General features: G+C 53.9%; 1 protein-coding gene across 1 annotated transcript in view; it reads right to left on the reverse strand.

Moving 5' to 3' along the window:
- Positions 1 to 21932: 21932 nt before the first annotated feature.
- DLGAP2 (DLG associated protein 2) overlaps positions 21933 to 22444 on the reverse strand; it is a 177838-nt gene continuing 177326 nt past the window's right edge. The window contains exon 12 of the mRNA XM_047091590.1: positions 21933 to 22151. Within this exon, the coding sequence (XP_046947546.1) occupies positions 21933 to 22151 (219 nt within the window). The remainder of the gene's footprint in view (positions 22152 to 22444) is intronic.

Here is a 22444-nt window from a genome sequence, read left to right on the forward strand (position 1 = left end):
CCCTGAACTGGGGTCCCTTTGCTTGGGCTGGTGTTGCGACCTGGGAAGGTGTGAGTGACCTCTCTGAACCACAAACCTACAAGGCTGGAATTCATCTCAAGTGTCTGGGAACATCAAGGCTTCTGCTCCGTGAGTGTCAGCTGAGCCAGGGCGGGGCTCTCTCTGCAGGACAGGATGATCTGGAAGCCGAGGGCTGTGATTATCTTGGCCCAGAAAGAACCATGAGTCTCAGTTGGCCAAACACACAACCAAAACAACCAGCGTTTAAAAAAGTGCCTCGATTAGAGTGTGTTTGTTCAAGGACCAGGAAGCCAGGCTGTTCCAGAGCGGCCCTGCCCAAGCCGAGCCCGGGCTAGCCGACCCCTCCTGGGGGGCACAGGGGGCGCGTGGGACACTTCGGTCTTCGCAGCAGGTGGGGGTGGGGCTGAGGCCCTTCCGGGGCGGAGGCTGCTGCACCCACAGACACAGAACAGCGCCCACAACGAAGGCAGGCAGTAATGCAGAGGCTCAGAAACCCTCACCAACTTCGAACTCACAGGAGCCCAGGCTGCGGTGTGCTAAGCGAGCCTTCCCCCCCCCCCCCGCAGGTCTGCCCGGTTCCATCCCCTGGAAAGGGGGGCAGAAGGGGCTCATCCACTGAAGGAAGTGGTGCGGCCTCGAGGAATGTTTAAGTCAGAGCCGCAGAGACAGGATCCCTGCGATCCCTTGGGATTTTTTTGTTTTACCTCAGGCACTAGTTTGGGAACAGACTTACAGGCTCAAAAGTCACCCTCTCCCCCGCCCTCCCCACCCCAGCACAAAGTATAATGCGACGCACAAATCAAATATCTAGGCACAGAAAAGGAAATGAGAGGCAGTGTGTTTCGACGGTCAGGTCGAACGTGACACGGCAGGCAGATCCCCACAGCAGGTGGGCCCTTCTCGAACCCGCCGCACAGTGAGAACTTACCTGAGTGTTCTTTCTGCTCTACCTCCCAGCAGGTGCACATTTACAGGGAGAGGCAGGTGCCGCCAGAAGCCACCGGCAGGAATCAGGAAACACTCCCCCGGTTCTCGTCTCCCTGTGATAAGTCACAGCCCTCGTGAAGGAGCCGGTCCCTGGCCTCAGGCTCGCCCCTTCCCGTCTGTTTGCAGGCCCCCAGGAACCAGACGACCTTCCGTCTTCTCTGGTGCTGGCTGCTCAGTGGCCCGGCGCACGGCCTCCTCTGACGGTGACAATTACAGGTCTGAGTCACTGAGGGCGGAACACGATGTCTATAGGGCTCCCACCGGCTGGGGCTGTCCACCCTCACCCCTGAGGGAAGCTGGTGTGGGGACCTCGTGCTCACACCCGAGCCTTCGGGCAAACCTGGCCGTCAGGAGCCTACCGGCCAGACCGGCCGCACCAGGGTCTGACCTGAGCCAAAGCGGTGCTCGGCCATGACTCTGGAGTTGGGGGTCACATGTCTCCACCAGGAGTACGGCCGGACCTTCATTTCGGCACACCGGCCAAGAGGGCCATCTGCTCTTTTCTGCCAATAAACATTACCCGTGGAAGTCACTTAGCTCTGACTCCCAGGCGTCCGGGAGCCAAATTCTTGCTATTACACAACCTACTGACAGGAGATAACAAAGCGGTACGTGCTGGAGTTTACAGATAGCAGGAAAACAGAGATTACTCTTGGGGCAGTTACTACCTGTAGAAAGCAATACTACCCACATATATAACGCTTTTGTTCATAATGCGTGCTTTATAAACATTATTTTACTGGAGTATGTGCTCAAAGAAGATTAAAGTAAATAAACAAACATGACTGTTTCTCTCCGCCTTGACACATTTCAAAAGGGGCAGAGGCATTGCTCTAAAATAGAATGTGTTCCCGGGGTGCCCGGGGGGTTCAGTCGGTTAAGCATCTGACTGTTGATTTCCACTCAGGTCACGATGTCACAGTTTATGAGTTTGAGCCCCGTGTCGAGCTCTGTGCTGACAGTGTGGAGCCTGTTTGGGATTCTCTCTCTCTCTTGCTCAAAATAAACAAAAAAAAAAAAACGTGTTCTCAACTGAGAAACTAAATCTCGGTTTAAATCGTTATGTCTGTGTGGTTTGTGTATCAATCCTGTGTTTTGCTTTCTATGTTTTAGGATGCTTTGATACGTGGGGGCCTCCCTGACGTCACGGGGACTGTGTCCCCTAGGGTGGTGATGACACCCCACCCACCCGCCTGCTTGCTTTCTCCGGCTCTCAGCCGTGGGGCTCTGACCCCCGGGGCAGCCCCTGTACCCAGAGGAACTGAAATTACTCAGACCTGCCAGTCCCCGGTATGGTCAGCTGTCCCCTTGCCGGCTCAGTCCTTCCTATGAAAACCACAGTAAGGCTTCCCCCCTCACTTCTTCTGCCCCTGACCGACCCCGGGGCCTCCAGGGGGGTGGCCCCGTGGGACCTGCCCTGCCTCCTGTGTCCAGGAATCTGCGACCTTCAGCTGCTTCCTTCACGACGATCACTTCGTGCCTGCGTGTCTCACGAGGCCTGCGTCCAGCAGATCCCAGGCATACACCCTCCGCTCAGTTGCGTACCTCCATTTTCAGAAGAACCAACAGTTCTTTCAGCCCGGTTGAAAAGTAACAAATAAAAAACCAAAGACCAAAAGTCGCCTAAAAACAGAACGCAGCTGACAGCAGCAGGAACAAAACAGTGAGTTTACAAGGTGTCTGTGTTTAAAATCCTCGTGGGTAAGAAGATGTTGGGAGACCGATGCTGCTTTCTCTACGTGGCGTCCGAGGCTCAGAGCTGAGGGCCGGATGGTTTACGGGGCCCACAGTCTGAGGTGGATAAGAACATCTGACGTCAGCTCTCCAAGGACTTTGCTAAGAGACAGCAGCCCCCCGACAGGAAGGCATGCGGGCCCGTCCCTCGCCTGCCCTGCGCCCTCTTGGTGTTCCCCGACGTGAAGCCATTCGCTGGCCAACCGAGTCTCCGTCGGTGTAGACGGCACCGGAGGCATCTTTGAATTGCGGGGCCCCGCCCGCCTGCCAGAGAGTCGTCGATGTGGCCGGCTTCGGAGGTGGCCGGTGCCCCAGAGTCGGAAGGGACCCGGCGCGGGTCAGCCGGAATGACGGCCGCAAGGCTGCCGGGCTCCCTTTCTCTGGCGCTCAGAAGCTGCGACAGACACCTGACCGCACAGGCCGCCCTGTGACACTGCCCAGTCCTTCCCGCCAGCAATGCCAGACCTGAGGGCGGGCTCTTCCAGGCGGAAACGGGCAAGCTTTGTGTCCGGAACGAGCACTCTCGGGGCATGTAGGTTTGTCTTCTGTGCCGCCGGCACTGTCCACAGGGACCTGGTCCACACGGGACCTCACTGTCAGCAGGGCCACTAACACTGGACTTTCTCGGCTGAGTGTCTTCCGCTCCACGTTTTCGACCGGCATTAAGGCGCGTGGGGTGCAGGCTGGCGGCTCTCTCCTGTGTCATGCGGTCGGTCACACTGTCACCTGTGAGGTGTCCCGGGCACCGAGGCCCTAGATCAACACCCTGTGTTACAAGAGACGCAGGCCCCAGAGGGACAGTCCCCGGGACACGTTGACCGGAGCCACAGAGAAGCGGCTGGGGCCAGTCGGGAACGTGGGACACTGGGCGGGACAAGCCAGCGAGCCGGGAGTGAGGAAAAGGGGTCCGGCGTCCGTGGAGGTCACAACGGCCCAGCGTGCTGCGTGAACCCCGGCCTGCCGTGACCAAGGCAGAGCGCCCGTCTTCCCGGGACTTCCGCTGATCTTCCTGGGCGGTAGGGGGCGTGGTGAGGTACAGGAACGGTCGCTCACGGGAGAAATGGGCGGAGTCGAGTCGAGAGTCCATAGCGCCTGCGCAAAGGCTCAGCGGCCTGGGCGGGGCGCGAGCGTGGGCACGAGCGTGGGCGCGAGGGCTGCTGGGTGACTCGCCGAGGTGACGACGGCCGGTCGTCTGGAACGTGGGTATTCATCTTCTCATTTCAAATCCTGTTCTGTGCACTTAGCCGCCCTCAGTCGGCGGGAAAACGTACTTGACCGCGAAACCGTTCTCGCAACGGCCGCTCGCAGGGTGCCCCTCGCGCTCCCGAGGACGAGCCAGAGCGGAGGTGACGGAGACTGCGCGGCTCCTCTGTGCGCAGGCTCCGGGCCGGCGCGGGACTTGTCTGCCTCGGTTCCTTTTCCTGGACACGGGGCCGGCGACCGTCCTGCCACTACGCTGCAACCAGGCGGCCCACGGTGCGGCCACTTTGGGTTGCTAAATATCTAGATACTTCCGGCCCGCATTGCCAGGTCCACTAGGCGTCCCCACCGTCCGGTAATTACCGTCGCGCTGCCTGGCGGCCGAGTCTTCTGCGTGTGGCCCCCCTCACCTCCCGGCCCCGCCGTGGGATCCGTCAAGCTAGTACTTTCCACGAGCCAAGCCCTTGGGACGGCGCCTGCCTCCGGATGAACACTCGGTAAGCGTTTGCGACTAGTCGTAAGTCTCTCATTTTTCCAGAAGATTCGACGCGCAGTCTCTGTTTTATGTTAAAAGAGTAGGCAGAAGGTCAATGTTGAAGTAATTAAGTTCTTAACTGAAGTGCGTAATTAAATATTAATTGAAAAGAAGAGTAGACAAGGTCTGTGAGACGTTCAGGTCTCTGTGCCTCGCGCTGACACGTTACTTGCAAATTCAGGGGGAGAAAGAAAGTTCTTGGAAAGGGCAGCCTGCGTGCAAATGAGTGTGCAGGTTAATCAGGTGGGCCCGTTGCGGGCCACCTGGGGCTGTCACCGTCTGTTTCAAATCCAGGCACGTAGCTTCTTAATGAGGACTTTGGTGAGAGGCGTTAAATTCTCAAGGGCATTTGCAGGGACCCAGCAGGAGATTTGTGGAGCCCAGGAGGCCGCCCTGGAGGTGGGGTGCAGCGGGAGAGGCGGCTGGGGGGCCTGGGTGGGGGGGTCAGGGAGGGCAGGAGGGGCGCCGCGGGGCCCCAGGACAAGGGTCCTTCCTAGTTGAGGCTCATCACTGTGAACTCAACCCTGTGAGGTAAGCACTGGGGAATTTAAACACTGGATTGTAAACTCTGTGTGAAGACGTCTTGAGGCCTGAGAACTGACATGGTGGCAGTGGGGGGGGGGGTCCCTAAGGCCCCACGTCCCACTGGTGCCTGGGCCCACCTGTATCCATCTAACAGGTACCTAGTTAGGCCGACCCTGGGGTGGAAGTGTGGAATGACCTGGCGTCTTCTTAGCCGCCCGCCCCGCGACAGCTCCCAGTCCAGGAGCAAAAAAGAGGGGTCCCCTCCACCCGTGTTGTCCCAGGGAGGTTTCCAGGGACTGAATGTCTGCATCCTCCCCCAAGGTGACGGGACGGTGCCAGGAGGTGGGGCCCTGGCAGGTGGTCAGGCCTGGAGGCGGGGGCCTCATGAGGGGATGAGCGTCCTTAGCTCTCTCCCCGCGTCTGCCGTGCCACGGCCCCGTGGGCACCGGGAGGAGACTTCTCCCCACACACGGGCTCTGGTGGCACCCGGATGTCCACCTTCCGCCTCCAGAACTGTGAGGAATGCCTGCGGTCTAAGCCTCCGGCTGTGGTTTTCTTTGCTATGGACGCCCGGTCGGACTAAGACACAGGCGTCCTGGTCATATATGTGCATCTGTTTCTGTAACGACACGGGCGCTGTGTGCGTGACGCATATTTATGGGAGCTCCGAGGAATGACGTGTACAGGCCGCTAGCAAGTGTCGGGGCTGGGCTCAGGCTGGCGGTGCTCGGGGCTGGGCTCTGATGCACAACCTGTGCCTTCCCCCCCCCCCCCCCAGGTCTGGAGGACCTGGCCCCTCATAACTGGGATGCTTGGGACAACAGAAATGTGTTTTCTCGAATCCTGGAGGCTGGACGTCCGAGGTGGGGGTGAGGGCAGGGCCGGTTCCCTCTGGAGGTGCTGGAAGGGTCTGCTCCGGTCACTCTCCCCGCTTCTGGTGGTTCCCTTCACGTGCCGGCTCCCCACGTGCGTGCCTGCCCGCTGTGCTGACTCCAGATTCCCCTTCGTACAAGGAGAGCTGGCATCCTCCACTCGGAGCCACACTGATGGCCTTGTGTTACCTTGACTACCTCTGTGAAGACCCTATTTCCATAGAAGGTCATATTCTGAGGTCCTGGGGGTCACGACTCCCAACGTACCTGGCTTGGGGGTTGGGCACCTGAAGGGATCCCCCCCTGAATCCACAAGCCATCTCTTAATGGCTAATTCCACTAACTCGTCACTAGATGATGCTCGAGGGTAGGTTTCTTATCCAGGAGACTAGCTTTACCACTGAATTTTCATAGTTGTAGACATTTGGCAAGTTTTGGAAGCATCATTACTGGGTTTCAGTTGTATGAGTTCACCTCCGAGACATTTAACTAACACCGTGTCCTTGGGATATACAGAATTTATACAAATTTAGGGAAGTTTCTATTCTTGGGATTTGTATTTGATATAAAATACACTTTACAAATGCATTTTGACGCACATTGATACCGGTTGTTGGTACGTATCTGGGCAGTACGTGGTACGTGTCCACAGGGCCCCCCCTGTGCGTGCTTACTCGGGAATATAGCAACAGCCCCAGGAGGGAGCCAGGCGGGAGGGCAGGGAGGGCCAGTGACTCACAGGTCACAAGCCGGGGGGTGGAGCAGAGGAGGAGGGGGGCTGAGCACGCTGTCCTCACAGTCACTGTGCCTGTATTTACTGTGGGGGGAGAGGAGGGACTGGCTGGTAATTCCTACAGATTCAGTCAGAAAGCTTTGTAATAAGTCAGAGAAAACGAGATGCATACCAACTTCAGGGAACACAATGAGGGGCTTGTCCTGTCCCCTGCCCCGCCCCCCCAGTTCGCCTTGGCAACCTGATTCTCTTCTTACTTCTCTTTGTTTGGGGGGGTGGGGAGCAAAAACAAGCAAGTGTAGAAACAGAACCTTCCTGAGAACTCAGGGCGCAGGAGGCAGGGGTCCTGGGGGTCCTTCCCCTCAGGACAGGGGAGGGAACCTCCAGATCCCACATGCTAGGGAGGCCCTGGGGAAACTCAGTGTGGCAAGGGCGCAGCTCAGCATCGTCCAGGCCCAGATTCCGGGGGGCAGGACCCTCCGTCCTGCATAGGCATGCCTCATCCAGCCATCCGGCTCTGGTTGCTGTGACAAATCCCACAGACAGACAGGAAGTCCTTGTGGGGCTCTGCTTAGGACAGCAAGGCACCTGGCGTGGAGAGCAGGGGGTCGTGTACGGGCAGAGAGGACACCCCGGAGTTTGGATGATGACAGGTAGGGTGGCCATGGTCACCCTTGCGAAACGTTGGGACCTGGGGAAATCGGGTGTGGCTGGCTTTGTCTCCGTGCTGCAAAAGCATTCGGTCGGACGGAGTTGTTTGTGACATTCTTGCACTGCAAAATGTGAACGATCTGAACCTTAAGATTTAAACATCCTTAGGCATTCAAAATAAGGACCAGAAGCCACAGACGACACGTGGACTGTCACCTCAGCATTCTGTCGCCCAGCAAACCACCAGAAGTGAACAGACACCAGTTTGAGAACTCAGGGTCTCAGGGTAGAAACTTGCAGCTGTGAGATAAATCAGCCCTCGGGAGGTGGGGGGGGGGGGCCTGAAATCGGGATTCCTCAAGATCCACATGGGAGTGAAAACACGGTATCTGTCTTTCTCTGCCTGACTTATATCACCCTCCAGTTCCATCCACGTTGTGGCAAAGGGCAGGATTTCATCTTTCCCGTTGCCAAATAGTAGTCCCTGTTTATATAAACCACTCATCGGTGATGGACGTTTGAGAAACTCAACAGAAGACCATGGGGGAAGGGGAAAAAGTAGTTCAAACAGAGGGGGGGCGGCTCACCATTTAAGAGAATATTGAATACTGAGAACAGATTGAGGGTCGATGGGGGGTGGGGGTGGGTGGGTGATGGGCACTGAGTAGGCACCTGTGGGGACGAGCACTGGGTGTTGTATGGAAGCGATGAGTCCCGGGAATCTACTCCTGAAGCCAAGAGCACACTGTCTACACTCTATGTTAGCTAACTTGATGATAAATTCTATGTATAAAAATAAAATAAAATGTAAAAATAAATAAATAAAGTGAAACCGGAGGACATGAAAATGCATGTGCCCTCAAAAACACAGAACTTACAGATTGAGACACTGTTTTCCCATAAATGCCTGCTTGACAGGAAACCGAGGTAATAGTAGAATTTTCTCGAGTGACCCTAGTGGGGCTGGTGTCACCAGATAAGCTGAATTGAGCTTTTGTTTGTGTGACTGCGGTGGTTTTGTCGGCTGGGGGAGGTTTCTGGGCTGGTCTTCATTTGTTTAGATTTTAACACTCTGGGTGGACTCTCCCCTCTGGACACTCGCTGCCGCTCACGGCCCCAAGTCCCTGTGGCCTCGCCTGTGGCTGGTGTGCTCATCCAGGTGGCAAGTCCCTGCTGTTCCCAAAGACACTCCTCCTTTTGACAGTTCCGCTCGGTTTGCATCACTTTCAAGGTCAATTGAGTATAGTTAGCAATAGTCTATGGTAGTCTTAACATTCGCTAAGAGGGAAGACAGAATTTCTCGTCACATGTGACACTTTTGTAGTACCGAACTTACGGTGGCCATCCCGTCACAACTGGGCACGTAGCCAGTCCTTCCGCCTGAAATACCCAACCTGCAACGTCACATGTCCACCTCAACTCGATTAAGAAGAGGAATTCGGGAGACGGAAACTCATCCCTCCCATTACTGTCTTCATGATGGCTCACCTCTGTGCTTGGATCTCTACCTGGGCAGCCTCAGATTTAAGTATCAGCATCGATGGTTCAACTTGTCTCCATCACTGCTGCCCATCTCAGGACCTGGGTCTTTACGGGGAAGAGAGTTTTCCATCCTGGAAAGAACCTGCGTGTTTCATTTTGTAGGTCACAGAGCCCTCCTGCAGTGTTTACCAAGCACCTTCTGTGTGCCAGGCTGGTGCCCAGTGACCCTGAGGGGCTCTTCCTGAGGATTTTCCTTCCTGGCCCATTAGGGGGACGTGTTCATGCTTGGGGCTCACTTCCCTGGGCAGGGGAAGAGCTGGGCCCCTGGGGGGGGGAACCTGAGGCCCTGGGTGGGGGTGGGGAGCTGGGCCTCTGGGGGAGGAGATCTGAGTCCATGGGGAGGAGACCTGAGTCCCTGAGTGGGGAGCTGGGCCCCTGGGGAGGAGACCTGAGTCTCTGGTGGGGGGGAGCTGGGCCCCTGGGGGGAGAGACCTGAGTCCCAGGGTGGGAGGAGCTGGGCCCCTGGGGAGGAGACTTGAGTCTCTGGGGGGGTAAGCTGGGCCCCTGGGGGGAGAGACTTGAGTCCCAGGGTGGGGGAGAGCGACCTGAGTCCCAGGGTGGGGGGAGCTGGGCCCCTGGAGAGGAGACCTGAGTCTCAGGGCAGGGGTGGGGGAAGCTGGGCCCCTGGGGAGGAGACCTGAGTCTCCTGGGAGGGGGACACCTGAGTTCCTGGGCCCCTGGGGAGGAGACCTGAGTCACTTGGGGGGGGGGGTGCTGGGCCCCTGGAGAGGAGACCTGAGTCCCTGTGGGGGGTGCTGGGCTCCTGGGGGGAGACCTGAGTCCCTGGGGGGCCAGCTTGGCCCCTGGGGTGAGACCTGAGTCTCTCAGGTGGGGGGAGCTGGGCCCCTGGGAAGGAGACCTGAGTCCCTGAGGGGGGCAGCTGGGCTCCTGGGAAGGGGGGTGGGGGGTAGACCTGAGTTCCTGGGGGGGGTGAGCTGGCCCCCTGGGGAGGAGACCTGAGTCCCTTGTGGGGGGAGCTTGGCCCCTGAGGGGGGGAAGTCCCTGAGTCCCTGAGTGGGGGAAGCCTGGCCCCTTGGGGGGATACCTGAGTCCCTGGGGCGGGGGGAGCTGGGCCCCTGGGGGGGGGAGACCTGAGTCCCTGAAGGGGAGGAGCTGGGCCGTTGGGAGGGAGACCTGAGTCCCTGGCGGGGGACAGCTGGGCTTGCCCTCACTCAGCTTTGGCCAGTTTACTTCGAGGTGCAACACAATTCCCTACGAGGTGTATTGTTCCCCTGTCACAAGAACAAAGCAACCGAATGAAATCTAGGATGCTCCATTGACCTCCTGCTTGAGTCCAACCCCAAGGTGGGGGCCATTGTGAACCAGATGACGTTTACCGTTTCCATCGTGTGCATGCAGGTAACCAGGTAACTGGCTTCTGCCTCCCTCCCGCGCTTCTCTCCCCCTTCCCTTTCTTTCTCTTGTGTGTAGCACGTTTAAAAGGTGTGAAACAGGAAAGTGGACTGGGAATAATGAAATTGTGCGTTGAAACAAGAATTAAATCCGTAATTATATAACCCACGAGAGCTACTATGGAAAACTCCCCACGCTCCCCATTGGTGCCTGATTGATTGATCCTCATGGTCTACACCTCCCGACACAGAGCTTCCTGCCAGGGACGCTCGTCACGTCTTGTTGGGCTCATGGCCGTGGAGGAGCGTCCGTGCAGAGGACCCACGTACAGTGACACGCGTCTGTCCACCCGCCAGCGGCAGTTGGCAAGTATTTTGCAAACACAAAAATACCTGGCCAGAGACAGCAATTATTGGTTGATTTTAACTAGGGATTAAAATAAAGAGTCATCACTTCCCGGTCCATCTGTGATGCCAGTTTTCTTCCTGAGTCGTACCCTGTGGGTGAGTTCAAAGGAGGATTGCTAGTTACAGAACAGAATAATTGCTCTGTGTTCCCAGGGCCACTGTCATTTTGTGACGGCTTGTGTCAAACTGCTCACGGTTTCAAGTACAGTGTTGTCTGGCCGATTCCTTGAACAAAAATCGATGTGCCCAAACAGCATTGACTCTGTGTGTTTGTTAACTTAAAAATCGGTGTTTAGCGATGGTACTTGTAGTTGTCACCGTCGTCGGCCAGAGCCGAGTCTGCGAGGAACCAGCTCCCAAACGCCACCCTCTGTGCCAGGAGCTCAGGGCCCCAGCGGTCTCCACCGCGTGGATTCTGATGAGTCCAGTTTCTTTTGCCTGAAGCCAAAATGTCCCCGGGCAACTACAACAAAAGATGTTTTACTTTGGAAACAAAGTTGTCGCTCAAGTCTGGCGGCCACTTGCGGCTCCTTGTTAATGCCTGAATCTGCACAACACATTTGCCGCGTGTCCATTACTTACTTCAAATGAAGGCTCCCTGTTCAATTTCTTTTATTCTCTTTTCTTTTTTTATACTTTTTTTTTTTTCCAACGTTTTTTATTTATTTTTGGGACAGAGAGAGACAGAGCATGAACGGGGGAGGGGCAGAGAGAGAGGGAGACACAGAATCGGAAACAGGCTCCAGGCTCCGAGCCATCAGCCCAGAGCCCGACGCGGGGCTCGAACTCACGGACCGCGAGATCGTGACCTGGCTGAAGTCGGACGCTTAACCGACTGCGCCACCCAGGCGCCCCTCTTTTTTTATACTTTTTAAAAAATGTTTATTTTTGAGAGAGAGAGAGAGAGAGCATGAGCAGGGGAGGGGCACAGAGAGGGGGAGACACAGAATCTGAAGCAGGCTCCAGGCTCCGAGCTGTCAGCCCAGAGCCCGACACGGGGCTCGAACCCACAGACTGTGAGATCATGACCTGAGCCGAAGTCGATGCTCAACGGATTGAGCCACCCAGGCGCCCCAATTTCTTCCTGGTTATCGTGGTGAGAGCAGGCTGGCACTCTACAACCGGATGTGTCCAGGGAATTGTTGGCCTCAAAAGCCCAATCTGTATCTCACGTCTGGAAGCTTCCAACAGTCATGTTTCAAATGCAGAAGGAGAGTCTTTCTCAGGGACATTGCTCACTGAAGATCAAGGCAAAAGCCTCTAGTATTTCGGTTTGTTTGCACTATGTCATGAAACCAACGTTTTCTTTGAATACAATTGAATACAATTGGCCATTTCGGGATATTTCATAAGTTTTTACCAAATTACAGCCAAATCTCATTAGTGAGTATAAGATCACTGGGAAAGGGCAGGGGAGGATTTAGCAGATGCCTGGGAAGATTCATTAGGATTAGATTCCAATGTTAATGAAGGAAAGTCACCTTGGAGCCTGTCCCCATGGGGGCTCACCAGCTCTGGGCAGGCTGACCTGGGGTGCACCCAGCACCTGGGGTGCCTCCCTCCATGTGGCTGGGGTCACAGCGGCAGGGACGGACCCCGCGCTGGCAGCGAGTGCAGTGAGGAACCACGCAGAGCGCGGGGCTTCGAGGCAGAGACGGGCAGTGTGGAGAGAGGGTGATCTCTCACTGGGTGTGGGCACCTACGGTCTCTGCAGTTTCAGAACAAAATCTCGCAGCTGGCAGGGAAAGACGTCCTCTGGGGACTCTTCCCCCTCTGCCCCTGTCTTTGCCAGGTGTGAGAGCCGTTTCTCAGGCTGACGCTGGCTGTCGGCAACCCTGAGGAGCAGGTCAGGTCTCCCCCTGGACCAAGAGCAGGCGTCCTTCCTGCTGTCTGTACCGGGGGGCCCCCAAGTGCAGGGATCCCCAGCCGTGCTGCAAACACAGAGCGGGCACGGCCTCGGCCCCCACGGCAGCTCACGGGCCCCTGGGAAGTCGACGGTATGAAGGTTTTCTGATCCCAGGTTCCTACCTTTGACCAGCACGAATGCAGCAGTAACAGGCCGGCTCGTCAGCTTATACGTAAAGTAAGAACATCTATGGCCCTTCACAGACCAACGACACTACTGTAGTTGAACATGAGTGTGAAATCACAACTCTCTCAACCGCGGTATCTCCAGCACTGTGCTCCTCCACCACACTCCAGGACCTAAGTGGTGTTCAACAAATACGTAGTGAGTCAGTGAACGGCGGATAGGGACACAGAAGGCTTCGGTCCCTTCGTTCACCCAGATGCTCACCGATAAGTGTGTGTAAGAATACTGTGAGCATGTGGCCACTGTCACATGCTTTTTTGGGAGCGGGAGACAGAGACAGAGGATGTCAGTTTATTTCTTGTGCTCAGAAAGCTCACAGTCTGATCTCGGGCCGGCGAACAGGTGCATTCTGCTTGTGTGGCATATGATGATGGATTAGATGCAAGGGTGAGCGCCGTTTTGGGAAAAGAGAGAAGAAAGTGATCAGCTCGCTTGGGAAGCATGAGGGTGGCCGTCCAAGGAGATGGCTGGAGTCACGTGAAAGCGCGGCAGGAGTCTGTGAAGTCCATGGAGGCGAGGTCCCAGGGCAGAGCTGTGACACTGAATGCTGCAAGAATTTGAAACTGCTGGTGGTTGTCCCAGCGGGAGCCCCGGAGATGGGAAGGCATTCGATGATGGAGAGTCCCACCAACGTGAAGAGGAGTCTTCGGATGTTTCAACCAGGATCCGCCCTTGGGGGATCTGGATCATAGAGACAGCATTTCGGCAGGTGACAGGGAACAGCCCAGTGGGACACAACGGGAGCATGCGGAGAGGGGGTCCTGGGGGACTGTGTGACCGGTCTGACGAGAGCCAGAGGGAGGGACGCCGGCCACCAGCGCTGCAGAGTGGTGTCCCCGGTGCTTCCAGACAGGGGTCTGTGTTGGGAGAGACAGGGGAAGGCTGGTCGGGGAGGCTGGAGGAAGGGGCTGGGGGGCCGCAGGGTCCCGAGAGATCACTGGCGTTTTGCATCCCAGTGGGGTGTCTGTCACAGGGGCTGGGACAGGAAGACCTGCCCATGGAAACACACACGGAGGTGCGTGTTTCGAGCGTGGCCTGCATGGTCACTGAATCTCGGCTTTGCAAAGTGTGTTGTTTGTGGAAAATTGAATTTTTCACACTCTACGTTGTCAGAGCCCATAGCGGTGTAATGAGATCACGTGCAAATGGACTTTCATGGGCACTGGACTCTGATTGTTCAGAGAAAATCCATCTAGTCTGTTTGAAACCACAGCAGTCCCATGGTGCGCTCCCAGGAACTCGAGGTGGCGTCATTTGGCGGGATGCCAAAGTTTGAAGTCGTGTCTTCCGAAATCGTCACTTCTTTCCTGGTACAACATCTGTGCGATGCTCTTTGCCATAATTGGGAGTCAAGTAACAATTCTCTGAACATACTAAGTGATGCTAACTTAAGAGCTCACGAAACAAAAATAAACAAAAATAAAGAGCAGAAATCTTTCCAATGTCCTGATTTTCAAAAGGCAACTTGTTTAAAATCTCACATAACAGAAAGCAAGTCGAAAACATCCAAATGGTTGCCTCTGACTTTTCCAATCGCCGCTTCTTGTTTTGGGGGTGTTGTTGTTTCTAGTCAATGGGCCGTTTGGGGGGCGCGTTGCGACTTCTAGGGAGGCCGAGGGGACCAGCCGAGTTCTCACCATCACCCCACCCGCTTCCCTTCCTTTGTATTGGGCTGACTTCTGGGAAAACAGCGTTAAACCACTGTTTAACTGTTAAACTGTTAAACGATTCGTGTGGATCGAAGTGCAGTTTTCAGTCTAATGCCAAGTAAGTGAAAACTTTCACCGAAGCATTTTGGGACTAAAACGCATGTATATACAGGAAGCCTCCTTTTTGCTCTTGACAAGTGTTATAGAAACAGGGCAAGTGGAGAACTGAAATATTAGGTGTGTGCCTTTCTTTTAGAAATGGCTTCTCTGAACAGAAAACTGCTGTAAATGGTGGCGGTTGCCCAGTGAGTTCCGCGGGAAGGGCCCTGTGTGGAGTCAGCCCCATCTCACCCAGCTCCACGTGCTGCCACAGGGTTCCTCCACTGATTGTCACACGCACGGGGTTGCGGGGTGGGGCGGGGGAGGTTTGACTCAGCGCCATCACCTCACCTACCAACCTCAGCAACCAGAGCAGGGAGAGGGAAGGAAACGGTGCTGAGCATGGTCCCCAGTGACCCCAGGGGCAGGGGTGCCAAGCTGTCCTTCCCCGGGACCTCCGCTGGTGCTTCCTTGGGGCTCGGAGGGGCAGACTCGAGAAGGAAGCCCAGGCACGTCTGACCACGCAGGTAGAGGGGAACTGGTGCCTGACCAGCGTGGGGGACGGCCCGCTCCACCCCAAGAGACAGAGCACACTGCATCTCTGGCACTGGCTGCTTGGTGGCGGCCAAGGTCTCCTCCTCCAGGCAGGCCTCCGCCATTCCAGGCGGGGCCCCCACTCTTCCGGGGTGGGGGGCTGAGTCACTGCAGACACAGCACCCGGCCTCTCTCATGGAAGCCTGGGTCTGAGACTTAGCATCATGACCTAACAACGTGTCTCCTCTCGTTGCAACTCAAGAGAGTCTAAAACAACCATTAACTAAATACCGTAGTATTTATTAATTTTAAACTCATTTCAATCTGTGCCATTTTTGCATACATATGAAATCTGTAGCCTTAATAAGTGTCCATTTCTTCTTAGTAGATAGAGAAATCGAGGCTAGTTCAACAATGAAATATATAATGGGGGAAGGGTGCCCTTGTCTGTGATAAAACTCTTTGGTCTGTATCATTTTTTTCTGAGTTTAAAGTAACACGAGAATTCAATAAAAAGTAAACATTGCTTTTCTCAAAAAATTTAATTGCAGAACTATTTACAAGAGGTGGACATCAGCAATACAGAGATCAAATGAGAGAGGCCTCATCAGAGGGGAGTCGATGGAGAAAACGGTGGGCACGTTTTCCTTATAATCGGCTGAGCGTGGGGAAAAAAAAGTCACGAACAAAGAGAACTCAAATAATGCAACCTGGTGGCGTCTGAAAGAAATGACCAACATTCTGATACGTTATTAACAAGAAGCAAGACGAGGCGGTGACGGACCGCGGGCCGTACGTTCCCGTCGGGTATTCTGCATGCTACTGAACAGAATTTGTCAAAAGAACCATAAAAGCATGAGAGAGAGAAGTACGTAAAAGAGCTGGGTCCCAGTGAGGTGTAACTTTGCACAGAGCTGAATATTTGGCACTCTGCTCATCCTCGTTGATATGGTTTCATATGTATATATATTTATATATATATATGTGTATATATATATATATATATATTTATATACTTCTTTTTAAAACTTGAACTAAACAGTAGTTTCCTGGTTCTAACGTTCCTTGAACTTCTGTAGGAGGCGTTGAATTTAGTCCTTAGGCCACCCCTGGGTATTTTGGCACGTAACATGGAGGTGGGTGTGTGAACTGGTCTCTAGACAGGAAGGACCTGTACAAGAGGAAAGTGGCTTAGCGATCAGAAATCTGAGTTCAAAAGTAGCCTAGGATTGTTTACTACTTGTGGGGGAAACCTTTGAATTCAGCAAACCAGTTATAAGGTGGAGGGAGGGAGACACATGCTGAGCCCTTTTACCGTGATGTGGTCCTAACGCTGGGATGGCAGGGGCGGGGCGTGGGTGTGAGTTGGGGGAAAACCAAAGAATGGTGAGTGGCGTCCATAAAGGACCACAGACAGCCTCTGAGCTCCCTTCACGTGTGTTGGCCGAAGCACAGAGCACACCGTCTACTGGCAAGAGAGAGATTTGTACTTAAATTGGCACAAGAAACCGGGCCGACGTCGTTCGTCATGACCCCTCCCCCACTGAGTACGTGAAAGCTTGGACTCCCAAGCCTTTCAGGTTCGGAATAAGCACCCATGATGAAGAGTCACATAAAATCTAAGAAAGTAGGGCGGTAAGCCTCTGTTACCTTAGTTGGTGTATGTACAAAATCTCTTTAAAAAGTACTGGTGGAGTAGGTAACTAACGTTTCCTCTGCAAAGAAGTCATCTGTCACGTGTTTACACTGAAACTTGAAATAATTTCTTCTCACGCTGGATAGAAATGCGAGGGTTAGGGTTAGCGATTCATAAAGTTACGGACACGTCGCAATGTTGCAGGGATGAAAAGATGGGTGTTTCTTGGAGCGTTCCCGTGGACCACTTCCGCCTTCTCTGAAGCCTGAGCTAGAACAATCACAAAGAGTTGGAATCAGAGGGGCAGACGTCGCAAACCTTCAGCAATTTCGGTCAGTCTGTCTGATTCCATTCTTGATGTGCTCCCAAATTGTGTTCCTTCACCCCTTGAACACTGGGCTTGATAGCCATCCACGCATCTAAGATGCCGCTGACCTTAAGTAACGGCGAAGACATTGCCTAATTCTGGGCGGCATCTGGTTCTCTGAGATATTTATGAACGGACCTGACTTTTGCCAGCGTCCCACACCTGGTGGGGACGACTATTGGCCAGAGGGCCCTGGGCCTCATCTTGAGCGGTAATTCAGGCTTTTGCCACCAGTCCGCAAGGCGCTTGGAGGACTTTGGAGCCCACATGACATTGATTTTCATAATCTGCGAGTGAGACAAGAGACAGGAGGAAACAGACGTGAAATGAAGTCTGGCTGATGTATGACTGGGAGCCAGGTTGTTTGATGGGTCAGCTAGTGATTTTCCAAAACATTGTGCGGCCACTCTGTGCTGACGGGCGTGTTGTCGGGCGCATGGAAGGGCACCTCTCCTCCAACACTCGGTCACCTTCCCTGCCTTACTGCGACCGTCAGCACAGCACAGGGGCCCTGATATAACAGACACGGGAGGGGTTCGGAGTGAAGCAATACGCCCGATGCTCCAGCCAAGCGGTTGAACGTGTTCCCACTCAGCAGCGGACCACATCCCCGATCTCTTCTGCTTGTGGTTTTCTGATCTGTTTTCAAGTTTTGGCATCCTGTATTCAACCCAAACTTTCAAAGGGTAAACAGATACGCAAATGAAAACAAAAGAGAACCCCCGGGAAGTTCCAAGGGCGTGTGGCTTGGAGACCACAGTCTGCAACTACCTGATTAGTGTGTTAAATTTGCAGTAGAAAAAAAAATCAGTGGTCTTGAGAAGAAAGGAGGCGTCTGGGAAAGCAGCAAGGAGTACACAGAAACGTGTCGAATTTGGCTTGAGGCGGGTTTCTGGGGGGACCAGACTCAACACTTGTTGACTTGTTGGCAGGACCGTTCTGGTTTTCAGCAGTGGGGGGTCAGATGCCGCACGCAGGTGCCCTCCCACATGGGCACACTCAAGTGGGACATGCCACGTTCGTACGCTTCCTGCTGACACCACCGAGATGTCGGGGGGCCTCTCTCATGAACAGCAGCCCAGCCACTCTGTGCAGCCTGGGGACGCGCCAGCTCCCAGGCTGACTCCAAACAGCAGCACCCGACCTCCTGCCCAGTGAAGGTTCTGGTAACACGCTGGCTGCCCTTCCCAGCAAAAACCCAACTCGGTGTGGGCTGGTGGTCCTCTAAGAGGCTCCACGGGCCACACGAGGTCCGGTCTGGCTATACCGGCCTTCTGGCAAAGACCATGACCCCTCTCACCCCTTCCTACTCGCCAGCAAGAGGTCTGGCCCAGAGCAGGCAGCGGTTCCGACGGGCGAACACACAGTCACCACGGGAACCTTGGCCAACGGCTGCCGGGTGACGACTTTCCGGAAAGTCCGTCCTGGGTGGGGCTGGGGCGGGGTGTCTGGCAGGGCTGAAAGTACGCAGCCTGGGGTCTTTTGACTGGCGTGCGGGGACCGTGTTGAGAAAGGCAAACATCTAGAAGACACAACCCCAGAGCAACGATCGCGGCCCGTACGTCTGAGTACCCCCTTCGTTGCCTTCCCGCTCTAAGTCTGGCTTCTCCACGGGAGCCGGTGGGGGGGGAGTCCCCCCACTGGGGAGGTCACTGACTTCGTGGCTATGTCTTTGTGTTTGCTTTTTTAAACAGGGAGCCTTAGATGTGATAATTTTCTCTAACGGTACACTTTTCTATTTAATGCTAGAAGTCTTTAGTATTGATCTTGAGGTGAACACATCAACGTTTCCTTTTAAACAAAAGTGTAAATTTTTGGTATCCTACAACAGTTCCATTCTTTATCCACTGTTCTAGGGCAGTCCTACACGTTTGCGGAGAGGAAGTGGTAACAACCGTTACCGGTGACAACGCAGACGGTGCACGCAACGACGACAAACGAGGATGGGGGAGAGGAGTTATGTGCAAAGTGCTCTTGTTCCCAAGCGACATTCACCTGCTCGCGCTTCGTGGAACTTACGGGTCCTGTTTATCATACTTGTGTTTTGATTTTGAAAGTTAAACTATAGCCTTCAGCGTGGCGATGCTGCCGTGAGCGAAATGCTGTGTCAGCTCGTGTCTCAACAGTTACACGGTGCTTCGGGGAAGAACGCTGTCGGATCTGAGCGTCTCCAGCATACGCAAAATCTCTTCCTGAAACTAGCTCCATAAGGTGGTGAGACGGCCACGCTACAGGTCTGTGGTGCGTATCTGCCAGAAATAAGTTGGTTTGATTGACTAACACGAGTATTAGAAACAGTTTTATTTTTCGTTACATGTACAATATGTAAACATGGCTTATCTGCGTTTCACGGTGGGATGTCGCCTGTGTGAGGAGTGAAAATATTGCACTGAGTCATGGTGGCAGGTGACACTGCCTGGGGGCCGGCGGCAGGCCCTGGCTGCGTGTCACACGACCTTCTTTGGGACTCGGTGGACCGGACAGGGGTTCGTACGCACCCCCCACTGCGAATCGGTGGCCACTGTCACGTTTAGCTACAGGTTAATCTGCTCACCTAGGGGTGGTTCAGGCCAAAACTTTTGGGGGATTTTAAGATAAAAATGAGTATACAAAACATAAAAAAAAAAGTCCAAATTCAGTGAACACTTTCATTCAAGTCAGGGTCAGAGAAGCTGGGATCTAGAATAGTTGTTGTCTAATCTTAGAATTTGTCGTTAGACGTTCTGTACAAGCTGCAGGAAATGAGGTAAAATGCATCAGCGGCCAGTAGATTTACATGTGTCAGCAGGTCTGGGCGCATATGTGCATTTTACATTTCCTCTCCCTAAGGGGTCTACACTGACTTTGCTTTTCTGTGGCTATTTCTAAAGAGCAGTTCATCTTAAATAATACATCATTTTTAAAGTCTAAAATGCCAATGCTTGCAAATACATTTGTTTGTAACATAGTATAGTGAGTATAGGAAGAAGTGTCGTTACTGTATACTACTCAGGATTTAAATATTTATTTAGGTAGAAAAAATGCTTTGAATATTCTGGGGAAATAGGATTCATTTATAGAAGAATATTTCAGGGAATTTTTTTTTTTTGCATTTTTCAAGGATATACATTCGTACTGATTTTTGCTTCCAAATATATTTTAAGGCTGTTTGGTAAAATATACCAGATATGAGGCTCAATTTACAGGGTTTTGTTCTTACAGGGAATTCTTAACTACTCAGCTTTAAAAAAGTAAGACTTGGAAGGCCAACATGCTTTAGTATCAACTGTGCTCCAGTGAACCCCATGCTTGGTTGGATGGAGAGTATGAGGAAAAGAAAACACTGCAGGCCGAAGCAGCACCCCCGGGGGATGACCTCACTGGATGTCCTGCTGGTGTCACCAGGCTGCACGGGGACCTGGGGGCATGACAGTGCCCGTCAAGCTGAGGAAACAAAGTGCCAGAGGAGGTAAGCCAGGGCCGCTCCGCCAGCCGAGTACACGGTACCTCTCCGGGCAGCGGGAAGGCCCGTGTTTGGGGAGGAAACACCTGTCCCCAGGTGCCATCCTGTTTTCACCTTGCGTTACAGTGGGGACTCTGAGTTTGGGATCCGAGGGAGAGATTTGACGGGCTCTTCCTCTGCAGACGCGTCTGGACAGGGACACAGGAAAGCGATGCTGGGATGACGGTCACTGCGTCTAAGCGTGATTGTACAAGTGGAAAGCCTTTTCATTCGAATCCTTCCTGTTTTGCTCTGGTGCCAGTCAGAATCCTGAAACCTAATTACTTTTCTCAGAGTCCGCAGCTGGAAATCACCACATGTGACCTTTTTTTTTTTTTTTTTTTGTCAGGTCTAAAACAGGCAAGAAATATATTCTTGACTTTAGCGATACTGCATAGGACAAAAGAATTCTGGAAAAATACAAATGTAAGCTACATTTCTTCTTTACCATTTAAGCTGAGAGATACCACTCACATTCATATTTCTTAAACTTTTTACATCACAACTGTCATTTTAAACAAGCAAACTTTTTTTTTTTTAAGGATACCCTGGAAAGTCAACTGATAGAGCAGTTTGAGAATATATATACATCCATAAAAAAAAATCACAGGTACATAAATGGGGACACTTACAGACAAGACTGTGTGTGGTAGAAGTTATGAAGGAATAAAACATACGATGACTCTTTCATCGGAATAAGGGCGATTATTTTTCTCTTTACACGCCTGCTACAGGCCAGCCAGCCTTCTGTAAGACTCCAACCCTTTTCATGTGTCACTCCCTTGGGTGAATGAACACTCAGCTTATTTTGGGACTGTTAGATGCTGTGCCGGAGATTTCTATCGGGTTCAGACTTGTGAGCCACCCCTCCCTCCCCCCGCCGGGGGTTTCTGGAGAACCGCATGGCAAGGAGTCGGGTGGCTGGAGAGATGGCTTCTCATAAACTCTGCACAAGGACCTGGCGACAGGGGCCGGCTAGACTTGGGGGCAGGGGGAGGCGCCCCCAGGTGACAGGGGGTGGGGGGGGTCTTTCTTGCCTGCACTTCGAGCTGAAGCAGTTTCCACTGGGGTGTCTGGTGAGTGGCAAGATGCACCCGTATCTAGTTATTTGTTAGTCTTGCCTCGAATTGTCACACGCTTTATAAAAATATAAATAACAAAAATGTGAGCTGGGCTCCATCTCAGGAGGTGTTTCCTGTGATCCTCTGAGAACAGAGTGGATCAGGGAGGTGTCCCCACGCCTAGCTGGCACAGCTGACCACGGGTCAGACCATTGGAGGGGAGGAGGAGGGGGAGGAGGAAGAGGAGGGGGATGGGGAAGGAGGAAGGGGGGGAGGAGGGAGGAGGAGCTCTGGCCGGGGCTCGGCGCACAGCAGAAATGAACGCATTCCGGTGTGTCTATGGCACAGAGAACACAACAGGGTGTATTCGGTGGAGAAATGAGACTAAAATTAGCGGGTGGGTGAGAAACTGTACACGCATCTTGTTAAAAAGAAAAGAGGGCAAAGGTGCCCCTAGAGCCGCGTCTGGGCCTCCGGGATGTAGATCTCTATGCTGTCTGCGCGCTCCGAGGCCGAATTCTGGCGGAAGGAGGCGGCCCGCTTGGCAGCCATGAGCCGCCTCCGGGCTTCTTGACGCTGTCTGTCCGGCAGGTCCAGGGACTTTTCTCTCGTGACAGGAAATTTCCCTCTGGGGGGCTTCTTTGGTATTGGAGGGGGGACCTTTCTTTCTTCCTGAAAAGGATCACAGGTCAAAATTGGGGACATCAGAGGGGAACGGCGCCAGTCCATGGGCCTGGTCTGTGCGCAGGGTGACTGAAAACTGCCCGGGACACCACCCCAGTGCTTGACCGGCCTGGCCCCACGCCCCCAACAGTGGCCTTGCCGCCTGCCTGCTGGACACCGTGACTTCCCCCACACCCTCCAGGGCAGGGAGAGGGGCTAGGTGACAGCCTCACACGTAAGGAACCAAGTCCCGCACGGTAACATGGAATGTGTCCTTGGTCTCAGCCTTATTTTCGTGCTGT

The sequence above is a fragment of the Lynx rufus genome, unplaced genomic scaffold (assembly GCF_022079265.1).
Source record: "Lynx rufus isolate CCGP_SWC_20201006 ecotype Redwood Valley unplaced genomic scaffold, mLynRuf1.p SCAF_3, whole genome shotgun sequence".
NCBI classification, from domain to species: domain Eukaryota; kingdom Metazoa; phylum Chordata; class Mammalia; order Carnivora; family Felidae; genus Lynx; species Lynx rufus.